The following is a 21,899-nucleotide window of genomic DNA, read 5'->3' on the forward strand; positions in this document are numbered from 1 at the left end:
CAATACTCGCAGAGATGTAAGGTGTAAAGTGATGTTTATTTACAGTGCTAGAGAGGTGAAACAGTCCCTGTAGACAAACAACCAAAAGCTATATACAAAAGTAACAAAGAAAAATCAAATAACAACCAAAACAAAAAAAAAAACTATACAAAAGAAATATATATATATATATAAATATATACACGCAAACTACTCGATGACAAGAAAAATTGCTCACGGCACCACACTTGCACGCTCGCTCGCCAAGTTAACTGACATCAAATATCCCTTTGGGGCTCCTTTTTATAGTCCAAGTCCCGCCCCTTTTGTTAAAACCCATTACAAATATGGATGGGTAAGTATTCAGGTGAGTATATACATTTTCACAACACCACATAAATATATACACACATAAAAAAGCCGGGATAAATAGTGCCAGGTCCGCTGTGTGTGGTCGCTTCGGCGCGAAGCAACCGGAAGTCGGCTCGTCTATTGTCTGGTTAATAAGGGGGGTGGGATAATGGAAATGTGACGTTATTATTATGTGTTTATTATTATTTATGTCTACATTTGTATTTGTAGTTTTTGTCTGGTTTTGCTTCTATAAATATTTCGTTATTTTATTCTTACCTCATCCTCCTTTCTCTGCTGAGGCGGTGTGGTGTGCTTCGCGCTGAAGCAGCCACACACAGCGGACCTGGCACTATTTATCCCGGCCGCTGGGTGGAGCTCGGGTTTGGCCGGCCGATGGAGGAAAAGCAACACGAAAGACCGGCAACACAGACGCTGACAAACACTGAACACAGGTATGTATTAACACGATAACATGACAAAACATAGGAACATAGAAACAAAAGACAACTCAGGTATGTATGCGTGTTGTTATGCGCAGCATGGATACTGATGGGGATGGAAATGGAGTGGATATGTTTGCGTGTATGAAGACCAGCGTGCTAATGGCGTTGCGTGTGCACCCACACCGCCCCAGCAGAGAACGGAGGATGAGGTAAGAAGGGGTGTGTGTGTGTGCTGCGCTAACCAACAGGGACAGGGACAGGTCACTCTGTCACAATCAGCTACATTATAACTTATCAAATGTTCAGTTTGTGTCAGGTTTTCAGCATTCACTCATCCTTATTCTTATTTGTTGCGGATTAAGAAATAATTAGGAAATTGCAAATATGATTCTAAATGGCCATACTGAGTTTGATGAACCTAGATTATTTATAAACAGGGGTTAATCTTTGCTCTCTATTGCAAACACTCCATTTCATCCTAATCTTTGTCCTTTGTGTGGATCTCTGGTGAAAGCAGGTGGGATTATTGACATTTACTTATGTAAATTCTGTGAAAGGTAATGTTTTATGCCTGAGTGGTGACATTTCTGAGGATGTTGTGAAATTGCTTTATGAAACAGCAGAGAGAATAGAAGAGTCTTTTTCTGTTCTCCAGGTCTGGGATATTTTGACTACCAGGTCAAAAGTTGGTCAGCGTTAACTTAGGAAAGCCTATGGTAAATGTCAAGCCACATAATTAAAAAAAAGGGATGTAATTAAGAGAGCTTTACCCAAGTTCAGTGCAACTCAAAATGTTGTTCATCGAGGCTAGTTGAGCTATTCAACAATAGAGCAATATTTAGAAATCACTATTGGTTGCTGTCTTTATACATGATGCCTCACTGCCAAGAAATTGATAAGAGCTCAGACACATCATCAACTCTGATGGAAATATCTGAATTTTGCACATTTTTAACAGAACAATGACAAAGTGACCGCTTGAATTATATCACCCTCCTCCCACTCCGCTTGTGTACAGCGTATTTCAACAACAATGTTTTCCCAGTGTGCATTTTGTCATCCATGGCGGCTGTGAATGAGTGACAACTGTGCTGTCAGTCACTTGTCAGTTTGAAAAGCTTTGGGGGAGAGAGATAGCTGCTGATTTGAAAGCCCGTTGTCTGAGGTATCTATTGAATACTATTGAACTGTCAAGACTGTAAGTACAGTATGGGGATGTGGGAAATACTCATACTTATTGGTACTTATTTGTGACACATATTTTGCAGATAGCATCTTTAAGTATTACACTACCACCTGAAAAAACTGTAATATTGTGAAATATTATTACAATTTAAAATCGCTGTTTCCTATTTGAATATTTTATAAAATGTATTTATTTTTGTGTGTGTGATGCAAAGTTGAATTTTCAGTAGCCATTACTTCAGTCTTCAGTGTCACATGCTCCTTCAGAAATCATTCTAATATGCTGATTTTCTTATTATCAGTGTTGAAAACATCACAGTCATAATTCCAAACTTTCTGGAAGTGTAGATTTTACTATATTGTACAATATATTAACTATGTTTAAAGTATTTTTTGCTCATGGATGCTTATGATTACCTTTAACACGAGCACATGATCAATAATCTCTTTTGCTTAATTGTCTTGAAAATGGCAAAATTACAAGGTAGAATTCTAATTAAAATTTAATATTCCAGTGCTTATGTATTTACCACTACTCAGTTCCCTCCACTAAGCATGATCTTTGTTAAAAATCGTTTCTTTTCTTTTTTCAGAGGAGGCAAAATGGCACACAAACCTGATTAGAAATGTCTGTGAGTGTTGGAAATCAACACACACACACATACAGACACCCACAAAAGCATATTCAGTTGCCATAATTGGTCGAAAAAGTTGACCCCAATATCATAAATGAATATCTGGTGATGCATTCTAAAGAGCTGTCACAATTTCAGTGAGTGCCCTCGTACACCTTTATAACCATCTACCCTCCTCTAAACGACTCACAGTCACATTTTAATCCATGATTAGCATAAAGCCATAAATCATTGAAGAGGAGGCCAACTAAGTATTATGACACGGTGACCTAGAGATGCTGTGAAGGTAGTGAGCAAGAGGAGAGGATGCAGAAAAGATGGAAGGTAAAGTGGAGATGCCCTTACCTTTACCCTCCCTAACACTTCACATTCTGATTAGATGTCACACACATTTAAAAGTCTGGGAGGGAATGTATAAAGACAGGGCCCAACACGTATCCCTGATGCACACCCCTACAGAAATGCCCTTGAAGAAATAGGAAGTGGGCATATACAATGTGTATGTTGAATATGTAATACATCTATTATTTATCACTTACAGTATGTGCATATATTAGAGCTGCCAGTAAACTTATACTAAAAACATAGGAGTTTGGGAAGAAATTGTTCAGTATTTGTAACAGAACTTCAGACGTTTGACCCCTGGTGTATAGTTTACTGTATTTTACAGTCTATTAACTATATTTAAATTAACAGATTTATTTAAATCTTTTTTTAAATAAATAACATTAAATTAAATGATTATAGGTCAAAGATGAAAAGGGATTTTCAAGCATCAAAAGAATAAAACGTTCATACTGCTTCATTTTTTCTTACACATATTAAAATATGTCCTATTTAAATTATTTATATATTTATTTTTTTCTGAGGTGACATTAAAATACCCTTTTATTTATTTCCCCACCCCTCATGAATGCTTATTAACTAACACAAGCAAATGTTCAATTATGTCATTGTCTTGAAAGTGGCAAAATCGATTTATGATTTTTTTTATTATCCATGATTTTTGTATTAGTTTATTGACCCATACTATGTGTAAATAATAACAGACATATTACCTATGCATCATACACATTTTATATGCTCAAATTATATTTTCTCAAAGGAATTCCTGTAGGGGTGTGCATCAGGGATACATGCTGGGCCCTGTCTGATTTTCTGAAGTTGTAAATAAAACAAAGATTTATGGACTACATTTTACAAGAATATACTATTTCAGTCTACTTTTTTCTACTTCAAACTTCCATATTTAATCCAATGTGTTACTTGCCATTACTGAATTTATAAAAATTGTTTCTTCACCAATTTGTTTTCATTCTCTCCAAAAAAATTGCATGACATCTAATCAGAAGTTATGACTAAAATAATATCTAAATTCATTGTCTATGCTTCTTGTGCCTAAACTGAGTTCAAGTCACCAAGTCATATTTACCATGTGGGGAAAATGGGGATTTTCGTTGAGCCTCAACTTTCCAAGCATTTAGGCTCATGCAATTACAGTACAGTTGCCATCATTCTCTGTGGCAGCATGATAATGAGAAAATACAAAGAAAAAGCACAAATTAAACACCTAATGTGTATCTTTTGTGCTTAATTTTGTTGCATTAGTGATAAAAAGCCCCTTGTTTTTGTCAGGAGGGGAAATGTGAGGGGAAAAAAAGTAAATTGCTTAGTGCATCCATTTTTTTTTTTATGTAAATCACTTCGCACATCACGCTGTAATTATAAAGAGGGTGTATTAAAAAGAATATATTTATTCCAGAATAAATTAAACAAAATGTTCTTTGTTGACCTGGATGACTGAGTATCTCCACAGACATATTTGTGTTCAGTGTATAACAAAGTAACACAAAGGGACCTGGGGTCTTTTATTTTTAGGGGATGGAGATGACGATGTGTGGGGTCCTGGTGAGGGAAGTGCTCAAGGCTCTGATTTCCATTACAACTGCCCCTGTGTGCAAATAGCAAGTTCTCCACCAAGACAGGGTTGATGTTTGCTTAGCGACAAAAAGCCAGACTGGTTATTTACTCTGCTCAGCACTGTACTTGGTCTGTTCATGACTGTGCATCGTTTATATATTCCATACTCAGATCAGACTCTCAGCCCCAGGTTCCTTGGAGGTGTTTTAATTTTTTTTATCATATAGTTTTAACATCAATAGCAGGCCTGGCTCAAACAGCTGAGACCAGATTTGTTGGATATTCTTGGATATCCAGGCTATAACATTTTGGTTTGTATTCAGTTAAAAGAATATTTCTCCCAAAAATAATTATAATACAAAAAAAAAAAAAAAGTCGGATTTTGAATGTTTTGAATTAAATCTCTTATGCTCACCAAGGCTATCTTTATTTGATCAATAATAATAATAATAATAATAATAATAAAACGATCAAATAGTGAAATGTTAGTACAATTTGAAATAACTGTTTTACATTTTAATACATTTAAAATATGTAATTTATTCCTGTGATGGTAAAGCTACATTTTCAGCATCATTACTCCAGTCTTCAGTGTCACACGATCCTTCAGAAATCATTGTAAATATGCTTATTTGGTGTTCATGGAACATTAAATCTTATTATTAATGTTGAAAACAGTTGTGTTGCTTCATATCTTTGAGAAAACCATGATACTTTTTTTTTATTCTTTATAGAAATAGAAAGATTAAAGGAACAGCATTTATTTTAAAATTTAAATCTTTTTGTAACATTAAATATATAACATCAAATGCCATCGGCTCATGTTCTGTAACCAAATTTTGTGACACGCCATGTCTAAATAAGCAAAATTTCTGCAGTTAGTATGAGGACTCAATTTCAAACTGTTTGACATTTCTTTCAAACAATAATTGAGACTGTGCCTTCTAAGAAATATAGTGTAGTTTCATCATGAGGGTGTTCTAGTAGATGGAATAGGTACGGATTCTATAAAAAATATTATGATAGTAGAAAACTGAAGACAAATTCTCCTGCGGCAAGATTCAGTACTACTTCAAACACTACTTTGATTGGCAGTAAGTATAAGTGCATATGGAGAACAAAACCCACTAACAGAGAATGAAAATGTATTACTTGGATACTACTTGTATCCTTCAGATACAAACTATAAATCCAGAATAGCAAATCTGTCTTGCAAGAGTAAAGCAAACATTGTTTTGCTTTGAGCATAATTCAATTCATAAAACTTTTATTTGAGAGAATTTTAAATACAAAATGATACCAAAAGCAAAGGAAATCTAAAGTCAAGGGTGAGGAAGATCAATAAATAGGCTCTGGTTGTCTTTACAAACCTTGCCAGTAAATGTGGACTCAACCTTCACCTCTGAGTCTTAAGAGCAGAAAGTGCCAAGGAATTACTTGCTCAAAGCCATTCTTCCTTGTGTGAATGCCCTCTGTTCTGTCCTAAAAGGAACATTGGAACATATTGATCTGATAGAACTGCACAAAAACCCACAGTGGCCTTCTGCAGTTCTTCATGGAGCTGCTATTAGAGTTTCCAGAGTGATTTACACTAGAGTGTGGACACAGGTGTGTTTGGCTGTTTGAAATAATATAATTGTAGTGATATATATGGAACATATAAAGTACAGTTTTTTTTATCAATGGAAAAATATGTTTTTGATTCCACATGGTGTAGTTACGTTATCTATGAGTCCATGCTAACCACAAAAATAGACATTCCCTATGGAAACCCATTTAATTAAAAAAGGGCAAAAAAAAGGACAGCAATGGGAATTTTGGGAACCTGTTTCCACCCCACTATATACATTTTGTCTAACAATTTGGCCTTAGTTTCTTCTGAGAAGAAAAATCAGAATGGCAAAATATAAATGAAAAATTTTCTTTGAATTCTGAGTTTATATCTTGCAGTTTCTTTCCTTTTTTTTTGCCACAGAATTAAAAAAATAAAAAGGAAATTGTGATCTTAATCTGACTCCGAATTCTGAGTTTACATCCCACAATTCTGTTGTTGTTGTTGTTGTTTTTGTTTTTTGTTTTTTGAGAGAGAGAGAGAGAGACAGAGAGAGCGAGAGAGAGAATGTCACAATACCCTTAAAAACATTCTGTACATTCATTTATATTTATAATACTAAGTATATTGTGTGTTAAAGTCTAACCACCCACTGTCAAATACTTGCTCTGAAGGAGATTATGGCTTACAGAGGAAACCCCAAAAAGGTTTTGATCATGCTGAGTCACCATTAAGAATGCATTCTTGATTGTAATGTGAGGGCCTCTAGTGGTTAGGGACTGAACAGGTTAATAGAGTTCAGCCTGACACAGATGCAAACACTTATGAAGTATCAGTGTCACAATACCACATTATATACCATAACCATTGCATATAGAGAGGTCATTACTCAATTAAATGCTATAATTTTAATAGCATAGTCAATATGAATACAGTAAAGTACTGTAGGCCTCTGTTCAAAGTGTCACTAGAGCATGGTAAGGCTGTAAGGGGAAAATGTGTTACTTTATTTTATATTAGAACTAGTATTAGAACCTATTTGGGTATTAATATTAGAACCTATTTGGATGTGACTGTATGAATTTTTCAGTTATTAATGTACAGGTTTTGTTTTAACTTCTGTGGCATAATTAATTATAATACATAAATGTAATAATAAATTTAACCTGAAAAATGGTTATATTCAGATTTTCACCTGAAAATAGCTGTGCGTAGACTTTTGTACATATCATCATATTTATTCAACACATACATTTTCTAATTGAGGAAGGACAAATTACAGATTTGTTTAAATTAATTAATTAATTAATTAATTAACTTATTTATTTATTTATTTATTCAAAGGATGGAAATCATGAAATTAATCAGAAAATTAAGCAGGAAAAAATCATGCTTGATAGATAGATAGATAGATAGATAGACAGACAGACAGACAGACAGATAGACAGATAGATAGATAGATAGATAGATCATTTATTTATAGGCGTTCTCTCCATCAATGTATATATTTGTAGTTTGTACACTATTACCTATCAATATTGTTATAAGACAAAACTCTCAATATAAAACTGCTTTGGAGCAATATTTACAGTGCAATACAAATAAAATTAAATACTATTAAGATACAATTTTAATCATTTGTTTTGACTGTAGCTATAATAATTATATAGGCATATTATTTACTAAATGTCACATTTGATTTAGGCCTATTGTCTTTACAAAATCACGCTATTTTACAGATTAAACTATATTTTATGAAGGGAGTCCCTCTCAGGAGAATTATCCTTGGCAGGAAAGTGTTTAAAAGCGCTGACATAGCTGCAGTGAAAGCAGGTTTATATGCAAAGCAGTCGCGGGTGGGCGTGGCCTCGTCTGCTAAAGCGCCTCTTTTGACCATTCATAATTCAGGTAGGCGGTGTTCAGCACAAGGAGGGGCGTGTCTTGACTCTCAAGCCGAAGTTGCGAATCCATCGAGGTAATGAAATGGTTACAAGTCGTTCAATCCGGATAATCAGACACAATTACTTTTCAACAAACAAAAACAGCGCAAAAGCAAACCAGTCCAGCTGTGTTTATTGTAACAGAATGTGCTGTGGAACGAAGACGTGAGTGTGCGCGCTGGAGACGCAGACGCTGGACTGTCAATGCCCGGATTCTCTATTGATCATGCTAATGTATGGAGATATAACTTCTTAAAATAAGCAGAAATGTGGTCGGCTCGTTTTCCTCTCTTCTTCTGCCTCGTCTTCATACCTGTGGTGGTTCAGAGGAGCAGCGGGCAGTCAGGTGAGTGATAGTGCCGGTGCGTAAAGGGTCTTGGCAAGCTGCGCACTTGTCCGGTGTGCGCTGTTGTTATCGACTACTTTGCTGCACTTGAACGACCGGAGATTGAAAGATTGTGAAGTGTATGCTTTAGGCACAGTGTACCCCCCCCCCGTCTTTATGACGGCCAGAGGAGGAATTCATTGGAATCACACACATACTTGAGGACTCAACGCAGCATGTACCATCTCTGTTTGTTTATACATTTCGTCCAGTGCTTATTTTGTAATATTAGCCAATCAGTAGTCAGGATATGGCACGCCAGGCAATCTGGTTTCATCGATAATTATAATTTCCTGAAATGGATAGGCTCATATAAGTATAGCAGCAGAGTATATTTAATAGTGGGGATGATAGTGATGATTTAAAAAAAAAATACTCATAATACACATGCTTATAACTCTTGACCAATAGTTGACACTGTCTCGAAATTCGTAAGGTATTTTCAGGACATTGTGCCAATGTCACGCAGAAAGTTTCGAGTCAATACACCAAAGCATTGCTGAGATACAGCCGTAGTCTGGCATGCTTGCTGTCAAACTTGTTGACATGTTACATGAGAACTTGGGAATGTAAAAGAAACCATTTGATATCTCAGTCCAGCATGGTCTGAAGATGATCTGACCTTAATTTGGTGAACATCCAATGAACTCTGAGAAGGAGTTAGAAAAAAAAAAAGGTTTTAAATGCATTTCAAAATGGCTGATACCCAATATGGCCGACCTTAGGTCACGGCTTTAGGCCAAACAATTGAAAAGTTCTAAGCAAAACCAGTAGTTGGTGCAGTCCACAAACTGATCACATATACCACTGATATCTGACAAGTTTTGTTTCAATAGGCAAAAACATTGCAAAGATTTCCCACTTCCTGTTTGGCAACCTCGCTGCAAAAATTGTTGTTGTGTTATATGTGAACGGTTTGGTTAATCAGATTGATTTTATTCAGTTTTGACAACAATAGTCTGATGGTGATCTGAACCAAATTTGACGAAGAAGCACTGTAGGTGGATTTTGATAACATGCTTTTTATGAAATTGAAAATGGTGGAAATTACATGGCTTAGCATGTTCCAAAGAATCAGGGGCAAAAAAAAATAAAAAATAAAACCTTTTAGACCAGTTTTGAATGTTTAAAATAAGAAACGTAAGTGCAACTTTGACCTGTTGGTGGCGCTTGAGAGAATGAGATGGAAACACCAGAATGGTTATTGGGAATGTTGAGACTCTTACCAGTCACTGTGATAAATTTCACAACTTTATATCATGTGGTTCTATGTGCTGTCATAGAATCTATTTTAATGTGTCGATGCGCGTAAAGGCGCTTAGTGGAACGCAGCGCGGGAGCGCGCTCAGCGGAACGCGCATTTCCTGCGCGCTTGGCATCGCGCTGCGGACCCCTACGCTGTGTTCAAATAGCTGCTCAGCATATTTCTGCATCCCTACTGTGAGAAGCGAACTCAGCGGTGGCGGTGCATGAATTAAGTTTTGTTGTGCAGTGTATGAACAAGGAGAAATGTGGAAGGTGTTTATCATGACACAAATATAAGTGAGCGTTATGACGCAAAACGGTGTTAAGCCTGTATCCAGGGAGGCAGACTTGTACTGTTGATTTATGTGTTTTAGTTCTTATAATGAATATAACTGTTCACTGAATGGGCAAATGTCATCAAAACATGTTCACTGTTTACCTCAAAAGAGAATTGTGATATTTGTGGAAGATATATTTAAAATCCCCCATGCAGAAAACTCTTCACAAATTATTGCAGGGTCATCAGGTTTCATATTTTTGCTGTTCATTTTATTATTTTTTTTTTTCATACATTTTCCTTTATATCTAATTTCTGCTTCAGCTCACTCAGTCTGCAGATAAATGACACAACATCTGACCCAGGCTGAGATGTGACATTTAAGTTCTAAAGGATATTGACTCGGGAATGCAGTCAAATTATTACTCAGCGTCAACTTGGATTAAGCCCCATTTGAGAGCCCCAATGAGTCTCCCAGTAATTAAGCTTGTCACTGATATGGTGTCTAGACATTAATATTTTTATGAGCAGGAAATGTTGTTTGCAATTTTAGCCAAGCTTAATCCTCTTATTAGGAATTGTTTGTCATGGAGTCATAACTTTAAAATACACTTGTTGTCTATGTCTTACAGTAGAAGGACATTTATTGCAGTTATGCGGACATTTAATGATTACAATTTTTAAAAAAATAATATTTTGTAATAACATTAATAATTATTATATTCAAAATTTTCAGAACTGCAAATCATGATATTTCAAACTATCACGAAACCTGTCAAAATACACACACACAAACAAAAAAACTAATTGATTTTAATTGGCCAATTATATTTACTGGCTTGCAACTTTATTTTGTTATTTACTTTTGATTTTAGGATTTAATTGTGACCTGGACTCACAATCGTGAGAATCGCCCGCAGAGTTGAAAATATTAATTGTCATGTATTTTAATTTTACATTATTTTAAATATCTTTTTTTTTCTTCTTCAGAAGAGTTACCAAACAGCTTTTTTTCTTCCTCAAACGTCTGAATCATGGACGTGTCAGTTCTTTGGTGTGGACTAAGCCAATAAAGCTAATTATAATCTATGGGATTGCTCTTTTTTTCAGGGAACTTCAGAGTAGCCAAAATAATTCTCCTTTTCACTAGCTTAAGGGTTTGTTTTTTCCACCACTTGACATTCTTCTCTGAAAAGAAACGCCTGCTGGTCTCTTTCTGTGGTTGTGGCATGGCTTCTGTCCGTTTGCCTCTAAGACATCGTCCACCTCCTTCATCCTCAATGTCTCCTCACTGTCTCTCAGTCTTTCTCCATCCTCTCAGAACTGTTTGGCTCGGTGCCTCTTCGTCAGCTGTGATCCGTTACTTCCCATACTAATGTGATCATTTATACAGGCATGCAACATCTGAAACTGAAGCAACAAACTGCATCTAAAGACAGCTCAAGTTTTAGCCTGGATTTCTGTAGGTTATTTCTGATGTAGCACAACCTCCTTGTCTTTTATGTTTGCTGTTGCTCTGGCCTTTTATTATTATTCTTCCTCCACATTTTGAACAGCTATAACAATAACTGAAAACACATACTAGACTTTGCGTGCATGAAGGATCTGTGGCTAATTATATTTTGTGTAATTATGGGATAGATGGGATGTGTGGTTGCCTAGCAACTAGCAGTTAATTTTGCAATATTCAGAATGTTCTTTTTGAGTTTGAAACCTGGAATTTCATAATAAGTCCCTCCCTTCTTAGAGAAGAAAATTTGCCTGAAGGACTTGACTTCTGCTATGATTTTTTTTTTTTGGTATGTCTTAAGCCTTGAGTTTTCGTTGATCTAGAAATTCAAATGTAAGACAAATGCAACTCCATAGACTCTAATGTTAAATGTTGGTTATGCTTGCAATAGGTGAAAATTGTACAATTAGATTATTTTGACACAATTTAAAATTATTCATAATTTTACTGGTGGTTTCTTAAAGATGGTTTTAATTGAAGTTGTCATGCAACTTTTCTGTGTTGGCGTCTACTTAATTTGACTAGCTTCTGCAAAATGACTGATGAATTTGTGACAAAATAATGTATATTTTTATTCTGTGTACTAATTTTACTAATGACCTTACTTGTCAGCATGCAACGATACAGAAAGCATTTCTTCCTCCCTTTTTAATGTTGATGAGCCTTTTTATCAAAAACTATGCATGGTTATATGGTTATTTGCATTTTGTTATTTGTATTCAGCATTGTTTTTTTTGTTTTTTTTTCTCTGCTGTTGCCATTTTTGGGTTGCGACTCACCAGTTGAGAAATGCTGGTTTAACAGAAAAGAGCAGATAATCTTTTTTTTCTTTTTTTTTTTGCAGTTTATTGTGAATTAGCGTGCTGCCCCTTAAACTCTTCCTTGTGCGCCAGTGACCTGTAATAAATGAGCATGTGCTCAGAAATGGCAGCTGTGGTAGTGGATGGGAGAGAAAGATAAAGAGGGACTGAAAAAGAGAGAGAGCAAATGGGAGAGAGTGATAAGCGATTGTACTCCAACATCTCTGTGTCTTCTTGTGTCCATCAAGCCTCATGGCCTCTCTTCTGTTGCTCTGTTTAGGTGAGATAGAGGGCAGATGTCACGTCGCAATCCTACAGAAATATCACTGCAGTTTCTCTCAGTTTAAAGGTTCATAAAACTCCTACTGTGAAGGTGGGGTGATAGTGTGTCACCTTGGATTACTGGTTTAAAAAGACCTTGTGAGAATCTATAATAGTTGCTTTATGTTCACAGTGGAGAGCTCATCACTTATTTCCCTCAATGCAGTGAACGTTTTGGATGAAAGGGGACCAGTTAAACTGTACCATGAAATGAGAGGTTTAACCTTATAATGCAGACTTGAATTAAAGTAGATGCTATATTTACTTAGACAAAAGCTATTATTTATTTGTTTGTTTGTTTGTTTGTTTGTTTATTTATAAATTTTTGTTTGTTTGTTTGCTTTGTTTGTTTGTTTGCTTTGTTTGTTTAGAACAAGACAGGAATGCAGATTAAGAAAAATCTTGTTGCAGAGCACAGCACTTTTACTGGCTCACTTGCCACTAGCCTCTTTAATGCTGGAGTCTACCATTTGGTTTTACTACCTATATATAGCTGGCCACTGGTAAAGTCTTAGGGTTGGGCAGTGAGTTATTGGACACCCCCTTACTATCTGAATTCATTTCTTATTGTATCTCTCTGGGATATTCAGCACTTGGAATATTGGGAATTACATGTAGCTGCTGGGAATGGGCTGTACATTGCATGAATGTAATTTAACACACATGAACAAATTAATGTTTCACAGAACTATAATAACCTGATTAAGGGCACTGTCTGAACCAAGGCTGGATGATATGATTGTACAGTTCTGGTATACAGTTTATACCAAAGTATATGTGACCTTTAAATTCAAGTCAAGTCAAGTCAAGTTTATTTGTACAGCGCTTTTCACGATACAAATCATTGCAAAGCAACTTTACAGCAAATTAAGTTTCTACAATATTTAGTGGTAGCTTATCAGTGGTGACTGTCAGTCAATGTACATATGGCAGAAATGTACGGAAAAATCAATTTAAGACGTAATAAAACAGACGATGAACACTATTAACAGCAATTATTATATGATGCAATAAAACTTATAGCAAAATGTGGTAGTTCTGTATGTTGTTTCAAGTGTTACATAATTCATAACAAATAAGTCTCACATTATCTTTTGGTTTGGTAAAATAAAAATTAGATGAAGCGCTTTTCATTCGTTGGATTATCCAAAGTTATCATGACCACATATATATGTGTTGGTAACACTTTACAATAAGGTACCATTATTTAACGCTGTTGAAATTAACATTAACAGAGATTAATAAATGCTTTAGATTTTTGGTTGAAAAGTATATACATTTTTATTGTTTAAGAAAATGACTGATCGTTTCGCTAGATAAGACCCTTATTCCTCGGCTGGGATCATGTAGAGCCATTTGAAGCTGCATTGAAACTGCAATTTAGACCTTCAAACCGTTGACCACCATTGAAGTCCACTATATGGAGAAAAAACCTGGAATGTTTTCCTCAAAAACCTTAATTTCTTTGTGACTGTAGACAGAAAGACATGAACATCTTGGATCACATGGGGGTGAGTAAATTATCAGGAAATTTTTATTCTGGAAGTGAACTTTTCCTTGAACTTGAGCATCACTAGAAAAGAAACAACCCGGAGCTCTGAAACCTCTTTGCATGGTCTTTTATGTGTCATACAGAAGTATCTTCGTCATAACTGTATAAAAACATCACATCTCAGTGTGCAAGACATACTGGAGTGCTGTCACAGAATGATGTCCCTAATGGCATCAGTTTCTGTGAAAGATGGCATTTGTGATTTACCGGAACATCTTAAAATGTGCTGTACTTGTGTCTAGCTGTGCAGAAATCATTAAAGCTGTATTATTTTTCTGTGTTGAGAAATTTGCACTGGTTTCTTTAAATATGTTAGGAGCTTAAACCTGGATTTGTAATGTGTATGGATTTATGTAACTGAGTGGTTAAACTAACAACTATCACATATTGACCAAGCCCATGTAGTTGAGCATGTCAGTTAAATTGAACCACCTTTATTTGTTTATTTATTTAACATTTGTTTTTTTATTATTTATTTATTTTCTTTGTTTCTTTTTACTTTGTTTATATATATATATATATATATATATATATATATCTTTGTTTGTTTGTCTATGCTTAATTGTCTTTCTTTCTATTTGTTTTTGGATTCGTGGGGAAATTATGAAAAGGTCTGTCTTTTATTTAAAAGGTAAAATAATAACATAACACTTTTGTCTCTTTTGATTTATGCATTTCAATTTGGATTACTCCTCCTGTTGGTATTAACAGAAGGAGGGTTCAAACATGAAGACCTGCAGGGCTTTTAGGATAGAGAGGTTTAGGGTGTGTGGTTAATAGCATCTTTCACTAGCCATCTGCGTCTGCCTCATTTTCAGAACTGGAGCAAGTATCAAGGATTCTTTAGTGAGGGACTCTGCAGAAGAAGGCAAGAAGAGAAAATATAGAGAATAAACAGAAGTGCAATGTACAATTTAAACTCACAACTTACTGAGAATTATTTTAAATGAATAAATAACCTCAGACTCAAATTGAATGAATGACATGGGCCAGATTTAAAGAACAAATAATCTTTTGATTTTTGGTGGCCTCTTTTGACTTTGCAACCCCTCAGAACACGTTAGTAACTGCATAACAACACCCCTACAACCACCCATGGACACAGCAAATGGTGGCAAATTGTAGTCTCTTCACTGGTCAAATTTAGTAAGAGTTTTGGTTATAGTCCAACACTGATTCCCTAGGCAATGCAATCTTCATTTGACAATGCTAATTATGATAATGGTGATGATGAATAGTCATTATTCTGTCCTTTGTGGATGTGCTGTGACTGACGGTTCCAGCTGTTAGAATGGATTTGAGCAGCCCTGAAGGTGGCTGAGGGAAGAAAAACAATATTTGGGCTTGAGATGTCATTGGGAGATATATAGCATTATGGTTATTAAGATCTGATGATGTTTTATTGATATAATAAAGGGAACAGTGTAAGATTCGATATTATTTCATGGGTGTAGAATGGGGAAATCAATGCATTACTTTTGAGATTAATTAAAATATATTTGATGCTCTAGTTAAATGCAAGCTTTTTATAAAGTTCATTGTTTACTTGTTTTTGGGATATGGCACTCCAAAATATTAGTCAATGGATTATAGAAATTACATAATTAATAGAAATTAATTAAAAGTAAGGTTTTTGTATATTTAGTTAAATATTTTGAGAAACTTTTTTTGCGTTTTATTTTTTCATGACAACTAAGTACAGATTTTGAGGAATTTATACATAATTGTAGTATTTGTACTGATTTTAATGAATGAATTCATATATATAGAAACATATATAAACAATAAAACGTCTTTGCTTGAATTTTAATAATAAATTATATATATATATATATATATATATAATTTATTATTAAAATTCAAGCAAAAATGTTTTATTGTAATATGAGAATCACACTTGGCTGTCACCCTTGGAATTCATGGGAAATTTAAAAAAAAAAAAAAGGAAAAAATCTGTCCGGACACATTAAGGTACTTAGAATTTAGTAGGAAATCTACTTAATTATCATTACAATAATGTCACATTGTAAAATGCTAATGGTCCTAGAAATAGGCCTTATTGTCTTTCTTAATTTTCTTATATTTGACTTTAATTTGCAAGTGACATTCTTTTTTTTTGCTATCACCCTAATAGCTTTCTGCATTTATCTCCACTTTAGTAAAACTTTATGGGTGTGTGTGTGTTTGTGTGTGTCGTTTTGTGTGTGTGTGTGTGTGTGTGTGTGTGTGGCGGCTCTACCATCTTAGCTGCAGTGATATTTATTAAAACATGCTATATTGTTGGTATGTTATTAGAATGGAGTGTAAACACCCATACAGAAGAGTCCACACTGAAACTGCCTTCCTAATTAGGCGAATTAGCCAGAGATCAAAAAGGAAAATTAGTAGTGCAGCGCCACATGTTTTGTGCCGAAGTAGCCTGTGCTCATTTGCATGACAGCACATGTTGGCTGCTCATTATGGACAGCCCTGACAATATGTTGCCTGATTGGACAGATTGCTCATCAGGAGAATCCAGGTCTTGCTAGCCCACCTGGGACCCAGTAGCATTTTAACGATGCCTTTCAGTATTCAGGAAGAAAACATGTACGTTCTGTAATCTTAAACACATTTGCACAATCATGCGAATCCTCATAAGTATACGTTTGAAGTTGAGAAGACATGCAAACAGATATAGAATGACCTTTAGTGTGAATACACAAACACAGCTTTTTGTGCTGGCTGGACTGAGCCTTTATTAAGCTGAGAATTACATTTTTCTTTGTACAGTGCAACAGCAGCGATTCAAAAATTAAAAATCACATTCATTTTATCCAAAGAAATTATATATCAACTTATTTTGCGCTCTGCTATTAAGCAATATTGACATAAACTTCTGTAGAAGCAAAAAGTCAGTTGTGTTAAATGGCCCATAATGGTATCCCAGTTAAGTACTACATTCCCTATGAATCCTATAAAGAAATCCACCAATCACTGTATGCAAAAAAACTATTGGCAAAATAACTCTGCTGTGATCATCCATTCCCATGAAGCACTGCTATATTATTATTATTAATAAATAAAACACACACACACACACACACACACACACACACACACACACACACACACACACACACACACACACACACACACACACACACACACACACACACACACACACACACACACACACACACACACACACACACACACACACACACACACACACACACACACACACACACACACACACACACACACACACACACACACACACACACACACACACACACACACACACACACACACACACACACACACACACACACACACACACACACACACACACACACACACACACACACACACACACACACACACACACACACACACACACACACACACACACACACACACACACACACACACACACACACACACACACACACACACACACACACACACACACACACACACACACACACACACACACACACACACACACACACACACACACACACACACACACACACACACACACACACACACACACACACACACACACACACACACACACACACACACACACACACACACACACACACACACACACACACACACACACACACACACACACACACACACACACACACACACACACACACACACACACACACACACACACACACACACACACACACACACACACACACACACACACACACACACACACACACACACACACACACACACACACAAACAAACATATATTTGTGTGTGTGTGTGTATATATATATATATATATATGCGTATGTATGTATACTTATTGTATACTAGTATACTGTAGCCAATTACTAATATTATATTATATAATTATTATGATATAATATATTAATATGTATAATATCATTTTATAATATTGTAGTTGTAAAATCTTTTTTGATTATGTCATTTGCAGTGCTTTATTCATTCATGTCTACTTTTTTTATTCATTTGTCTACTGCTTTTTTTCCAATTTTCATCTTCCAATTAAAAGTTGCAACGTTGTGATTTCTCTCTGGTTGGTTTAGTTTGTGGCTTAAATCTTCACTGAAGAATGTTTTTAAAGCCACTGTGGAGAAAATGAATGGGAAAAACACTTCCGGAACCAGGGCCGCTGGCAAATGTGTGGTCACCGTTATGCTCTATTGTGCCGTGGCAGGCCAGTGTTTCTGTCATCACACACAGTTCTGAGCCACAGTGCTCTTTTATAGTCCTATATTTTTCCAGTGCCAGTCAATTAACACTAAATCCCAATTTTCCAATTAATACTAAAGCGATTAATGGTCTCAAAGGCACGCTGATGTCTTACATGCTGCTTTCTGCCATATGTGGCCTGTGATCTACCCGCTGTGAGCTCAGTCGAGTCTTACTCTGGGATGTCTGTCACACTGGCTGGCAAAAGAGCTGTTCTTTGTGAAAAGAATGTGTCCAGCTGGATGTGATGTTCAATTCATCAGCTCCAGTCCAGACTGGTTTGATAAATGACATGGATGCTCTCCTCCATTGCATGCGCACACACAATGACACAGTCTAAGCCACAATTGTTCTCCTGTGTCAACCGTGCAATTAAATGAACTAAGACATTTTTAGGGCACAAAGGCATGGAAATAAACTGACATTTAGATTTAGTTTAAGCTTTGTTTTATATATTCAATGTAAAATATGCAAACGAGACAATGCATACAACAGAATAACAGTAATGTACCAAATGTACAGAAATAGAAGATGAAGAAAATTGCAATAACCACTTATTATATTAACATATATTTTGAGCAATATGGTATTACATGCTCTTTTTTATAGCTTTGACATTTAGGGAAAAGTTCTCATCCCTTGGAGAGACACTTTTAGAGCAGTTTAATCATTCAACAAAAAAAGTCTTTCAGCAATTCTGAGTTTCATATCATTCATGGAGTCATGCATCCTCCTGTGCACTTTGGGAAATCTAACTAAAGTCAGACCTTATGATGTATCTGCCATTCTTTAATAGCATATTCTCAGATATTATGAAAGTTTTTGAAGTCATCTTTCAGTTGCAAAGAAAAGTTCAGCTGCTATTATCGAGAGTAATGTTACAGCACTAGTCAAGCACCTATAGTCAGATACAGCCAATCACATACTGTATGATCCTTCAGAAATCATTCTGATATGCTGCTTTGGTGCTCAAGAAACATTAAGTATCAGTGTTGAAAATGGTTTTCATGCTTAATATTTTTAGTGAAAATTCTGATGCATTTTCTTCATGATTTTTAGAAGAATAGAATTTATTTTAAATACATTTTTGTAACATTCTAAAAGTCTTTATTGTCGCTTTGCTGGATATAAGTAAGTAAGTAAATAGGTAAAAAAATAAAAATGTGTTATATGCTGTCAAGACTCATAGAAAGTGTCCATACATGATTTGGATAACTTTGGTTTGGTTGCTTTTGATGATAGAATACTTCTCAATTTGTCAGTGGAGTATTAGACATTATTAATTTCATGTTGTGAAATTTATTCTGAAGAATTAAATGTTGTGCTTCAAATGACGCTAAAGGAACTGTGAGAAACTAAATGAATAACTCTCTGTTGGCAAGAAGCATTCAGTATTGGCAGTAACACAGTGTATTACTTCTGCTATCCATTATAGTTTCCTGACAAGTAACCAGTGCTCCCTCGGTTTTGTCTTCACCTTGTAATGGTGTTAAGCTCAGCTCTCGGTTTTCAGGCAGCGTGAGGTTTGTGTGAGGTGAGGCAGACTCTTTAACCATCCCACAGATAGAAAGTTACCCTTGACCTCTGAACAAACTGACAATGTGCTATTTCGGTATCCCTGCCTTTCCACAGGCTTCATAAGTCAGAGTTAAAATCACTGTCTGAAAGTGCATCATGACTTCAAATCCAATAACAGAATTTTTCATAACACAAACATGCTATACAGATATAGTTATACTTATAAGGTATCTAGGCTACTTTTTACAATAAGTTAAGAATAGCAATAATACACAGGGTAATAATTTATCATGTTAAATTTGTTAATAATAATAATAACCGTTGTTGTTGTTGTTGTTGTTATATAAATCAATTGTAAATTAATTGCAAATGTCTACATTTGCTGAGAAAAACTCCAAAAGGAATTGTGACTAGGGATGCACCGATCCGATACTCAGTATCGGTATCGGCTCCGATACTGGCATTTTCTGTTGGATCTAGTATCGGTCAGACGAGACCGATTCAAATCCGATATTGTGCGTATACTATTCTGTTATTGTTAAGCCGCACGAAAGGCACAAAAACATTATAAAGCACCATAAAGTTTCCGTGCACTATATTCCAAGTGTTCTGAAGCTGTTCTGTAGTTTAATGTGAGGAATATTTAAGTCAAGTTCATGTAAACTCTTCGCTCCGCTGCGGCTGTCTGTCATCCTCCATTCAGCATTCAAACTGCGTGTCGCGTTCGGTTTCAACAGTCAAGACGATGAAACTCTCTCCAAGAGCGCACAGTAACTGAGATTTAAAACTGTTAAAAGAAAAGGCTCAAACTATTGCACAGATTTAATAAAATACACATTAATATCTCTTCACTTTTTGCTTTGAACATTTCTATGCTGCGCGCTGTGACTCCGTGTTGCTTCAAGCGCATCATTCTGCGCACGGGATGTGCATAAGAGCTTCACCCTGTATTGAGCCTTTCGTATTATTATACAAAATTATTTTGCACAATGAAAGATTATTAATAGCCTTGCTTGTTCTGTCCTATCTATCATATGTTGCTGCCCCCATTACTGTGCTATACATTTAAAAGAAATGTCTTTTAAAGTGCCCCTATTATGCCATTTTTAAGGTTGCTAATATTGTTTTATGAGTCTCCTAAAACAGGTTTACATGCAAGCAAGGTCAAAAAACACGTTAGTTTTCTCAAAAAAATTGATTTAATTTTACCTCATTTCTAAATGGTTCGTAAACGACTTGTGCGAAGCAGTTCAAAGAATCAGTCTCTCTAAACCCCTCCTTTCCTACTACTACTACTAACGCTCACAATATTTTGGGTGGGCTTTTTTCAGCAATTTTAATTAACTGCTTTGTAAATAAATTTAGAGCTTCAAATTTTGTTGTTCTTTAAATATTCCTCAAATAAATGCTAGCTTGTTCTTCATTTGTGCTTTGTGTGTGATTATTAATCAGTATTACCAGTATTGGGGAAGTCGTAGTCTAATGGTTAGAGAGTCGGACTCGTAACCCAAAGGTTCGAGTCTCGTACCGGCAGAGATTGTAGGTGGGGAGAGTGAATGTACAGCGCTCTTTCCCACCTTCAATACCACGACTGAGGTGCCCTTGAGCAAGGCACCGAACCCCCAACTGCTCCCCGGGCGCCGTGTTGCTTCAAGCGCATCATTCTGCGCACGGGATGTGCATAAGAGCTTCACCCTGTATTGAGCCTTTCGTATTATTATACAAAATTATTTTGCACAATGAAAGATTATTAATAGCCTTGCTTGTTCTGTCCTATCTATCATATGTTGCTGCCCCCATTACTGTGCTATACATTTAAAAGAAATGTCTTTTAAAGTGCCCCTATTATGCCATTTTTAAGGTTGCTAATATTGTTTTATGAGTCTCCTAAAACAGGTTTACATGCAAGCAAGGTCAAAAAACACGTTAGTTTTCTCAAAAAAATTGATTTAATTTTACCTCATTTCTAAATGGTTCGTAAACGACTTGTGCGAAGCAGTTCAAAGAATCAGTCTCTCTAAACCCCTCCTTTCCGTGAGCCCTCACTGCTGTGATTGGTCAGATG

At 35.7% G+C, this 21,899-nt stretch overlaps 1 protein-coding gene across 1 annotated transcript in view; it reads left to right on the plus strand.

The window, feature by feature from the left end:
* Window positions 1-8,026: 8,026 nt before the first annotated feature.
* Window positions 8,027-21,899, plus strand: part of LOC107673995 (receptor tyrosine-protein kinase erbB-4-like) — a 150,797-nt gene continuing 136,924 nt past the window's right edge. Inside the window, exon 1 of the mRNA XM_016467846.1 lies at window positions 8,027-8,354. Within this exon, the coding sequence (XP_016323332.1) occupies window positions 8,276-8,354 (79 nt within the window). The 5' untranslated portion in view covers window positions 8,027-8,275. The remainder of the gene's footprint in view (window positions 8,355-21,899) is intronic.

The sequence above is a fragment of the Sinocyclocheilus anshuiensis genome, unplaced genomic scaffold, assembly GCF_001515605.1.
Source record: "Sinocyclocheilus anshuiensis isolate Anshui unplaced genomic scaffold, SAMN03320099.WGS_v1.1 scaffold348, whole genome shotgun sequence".
Taxonomy (NCBI): domain Eukaryota; kingdom Metazoa; phylum Chordata; class Actinopteri; order Cypriniformes; family Cyprinidae; genus Sinocyclocheilus; species Sinocyclocheilus anshuiensis.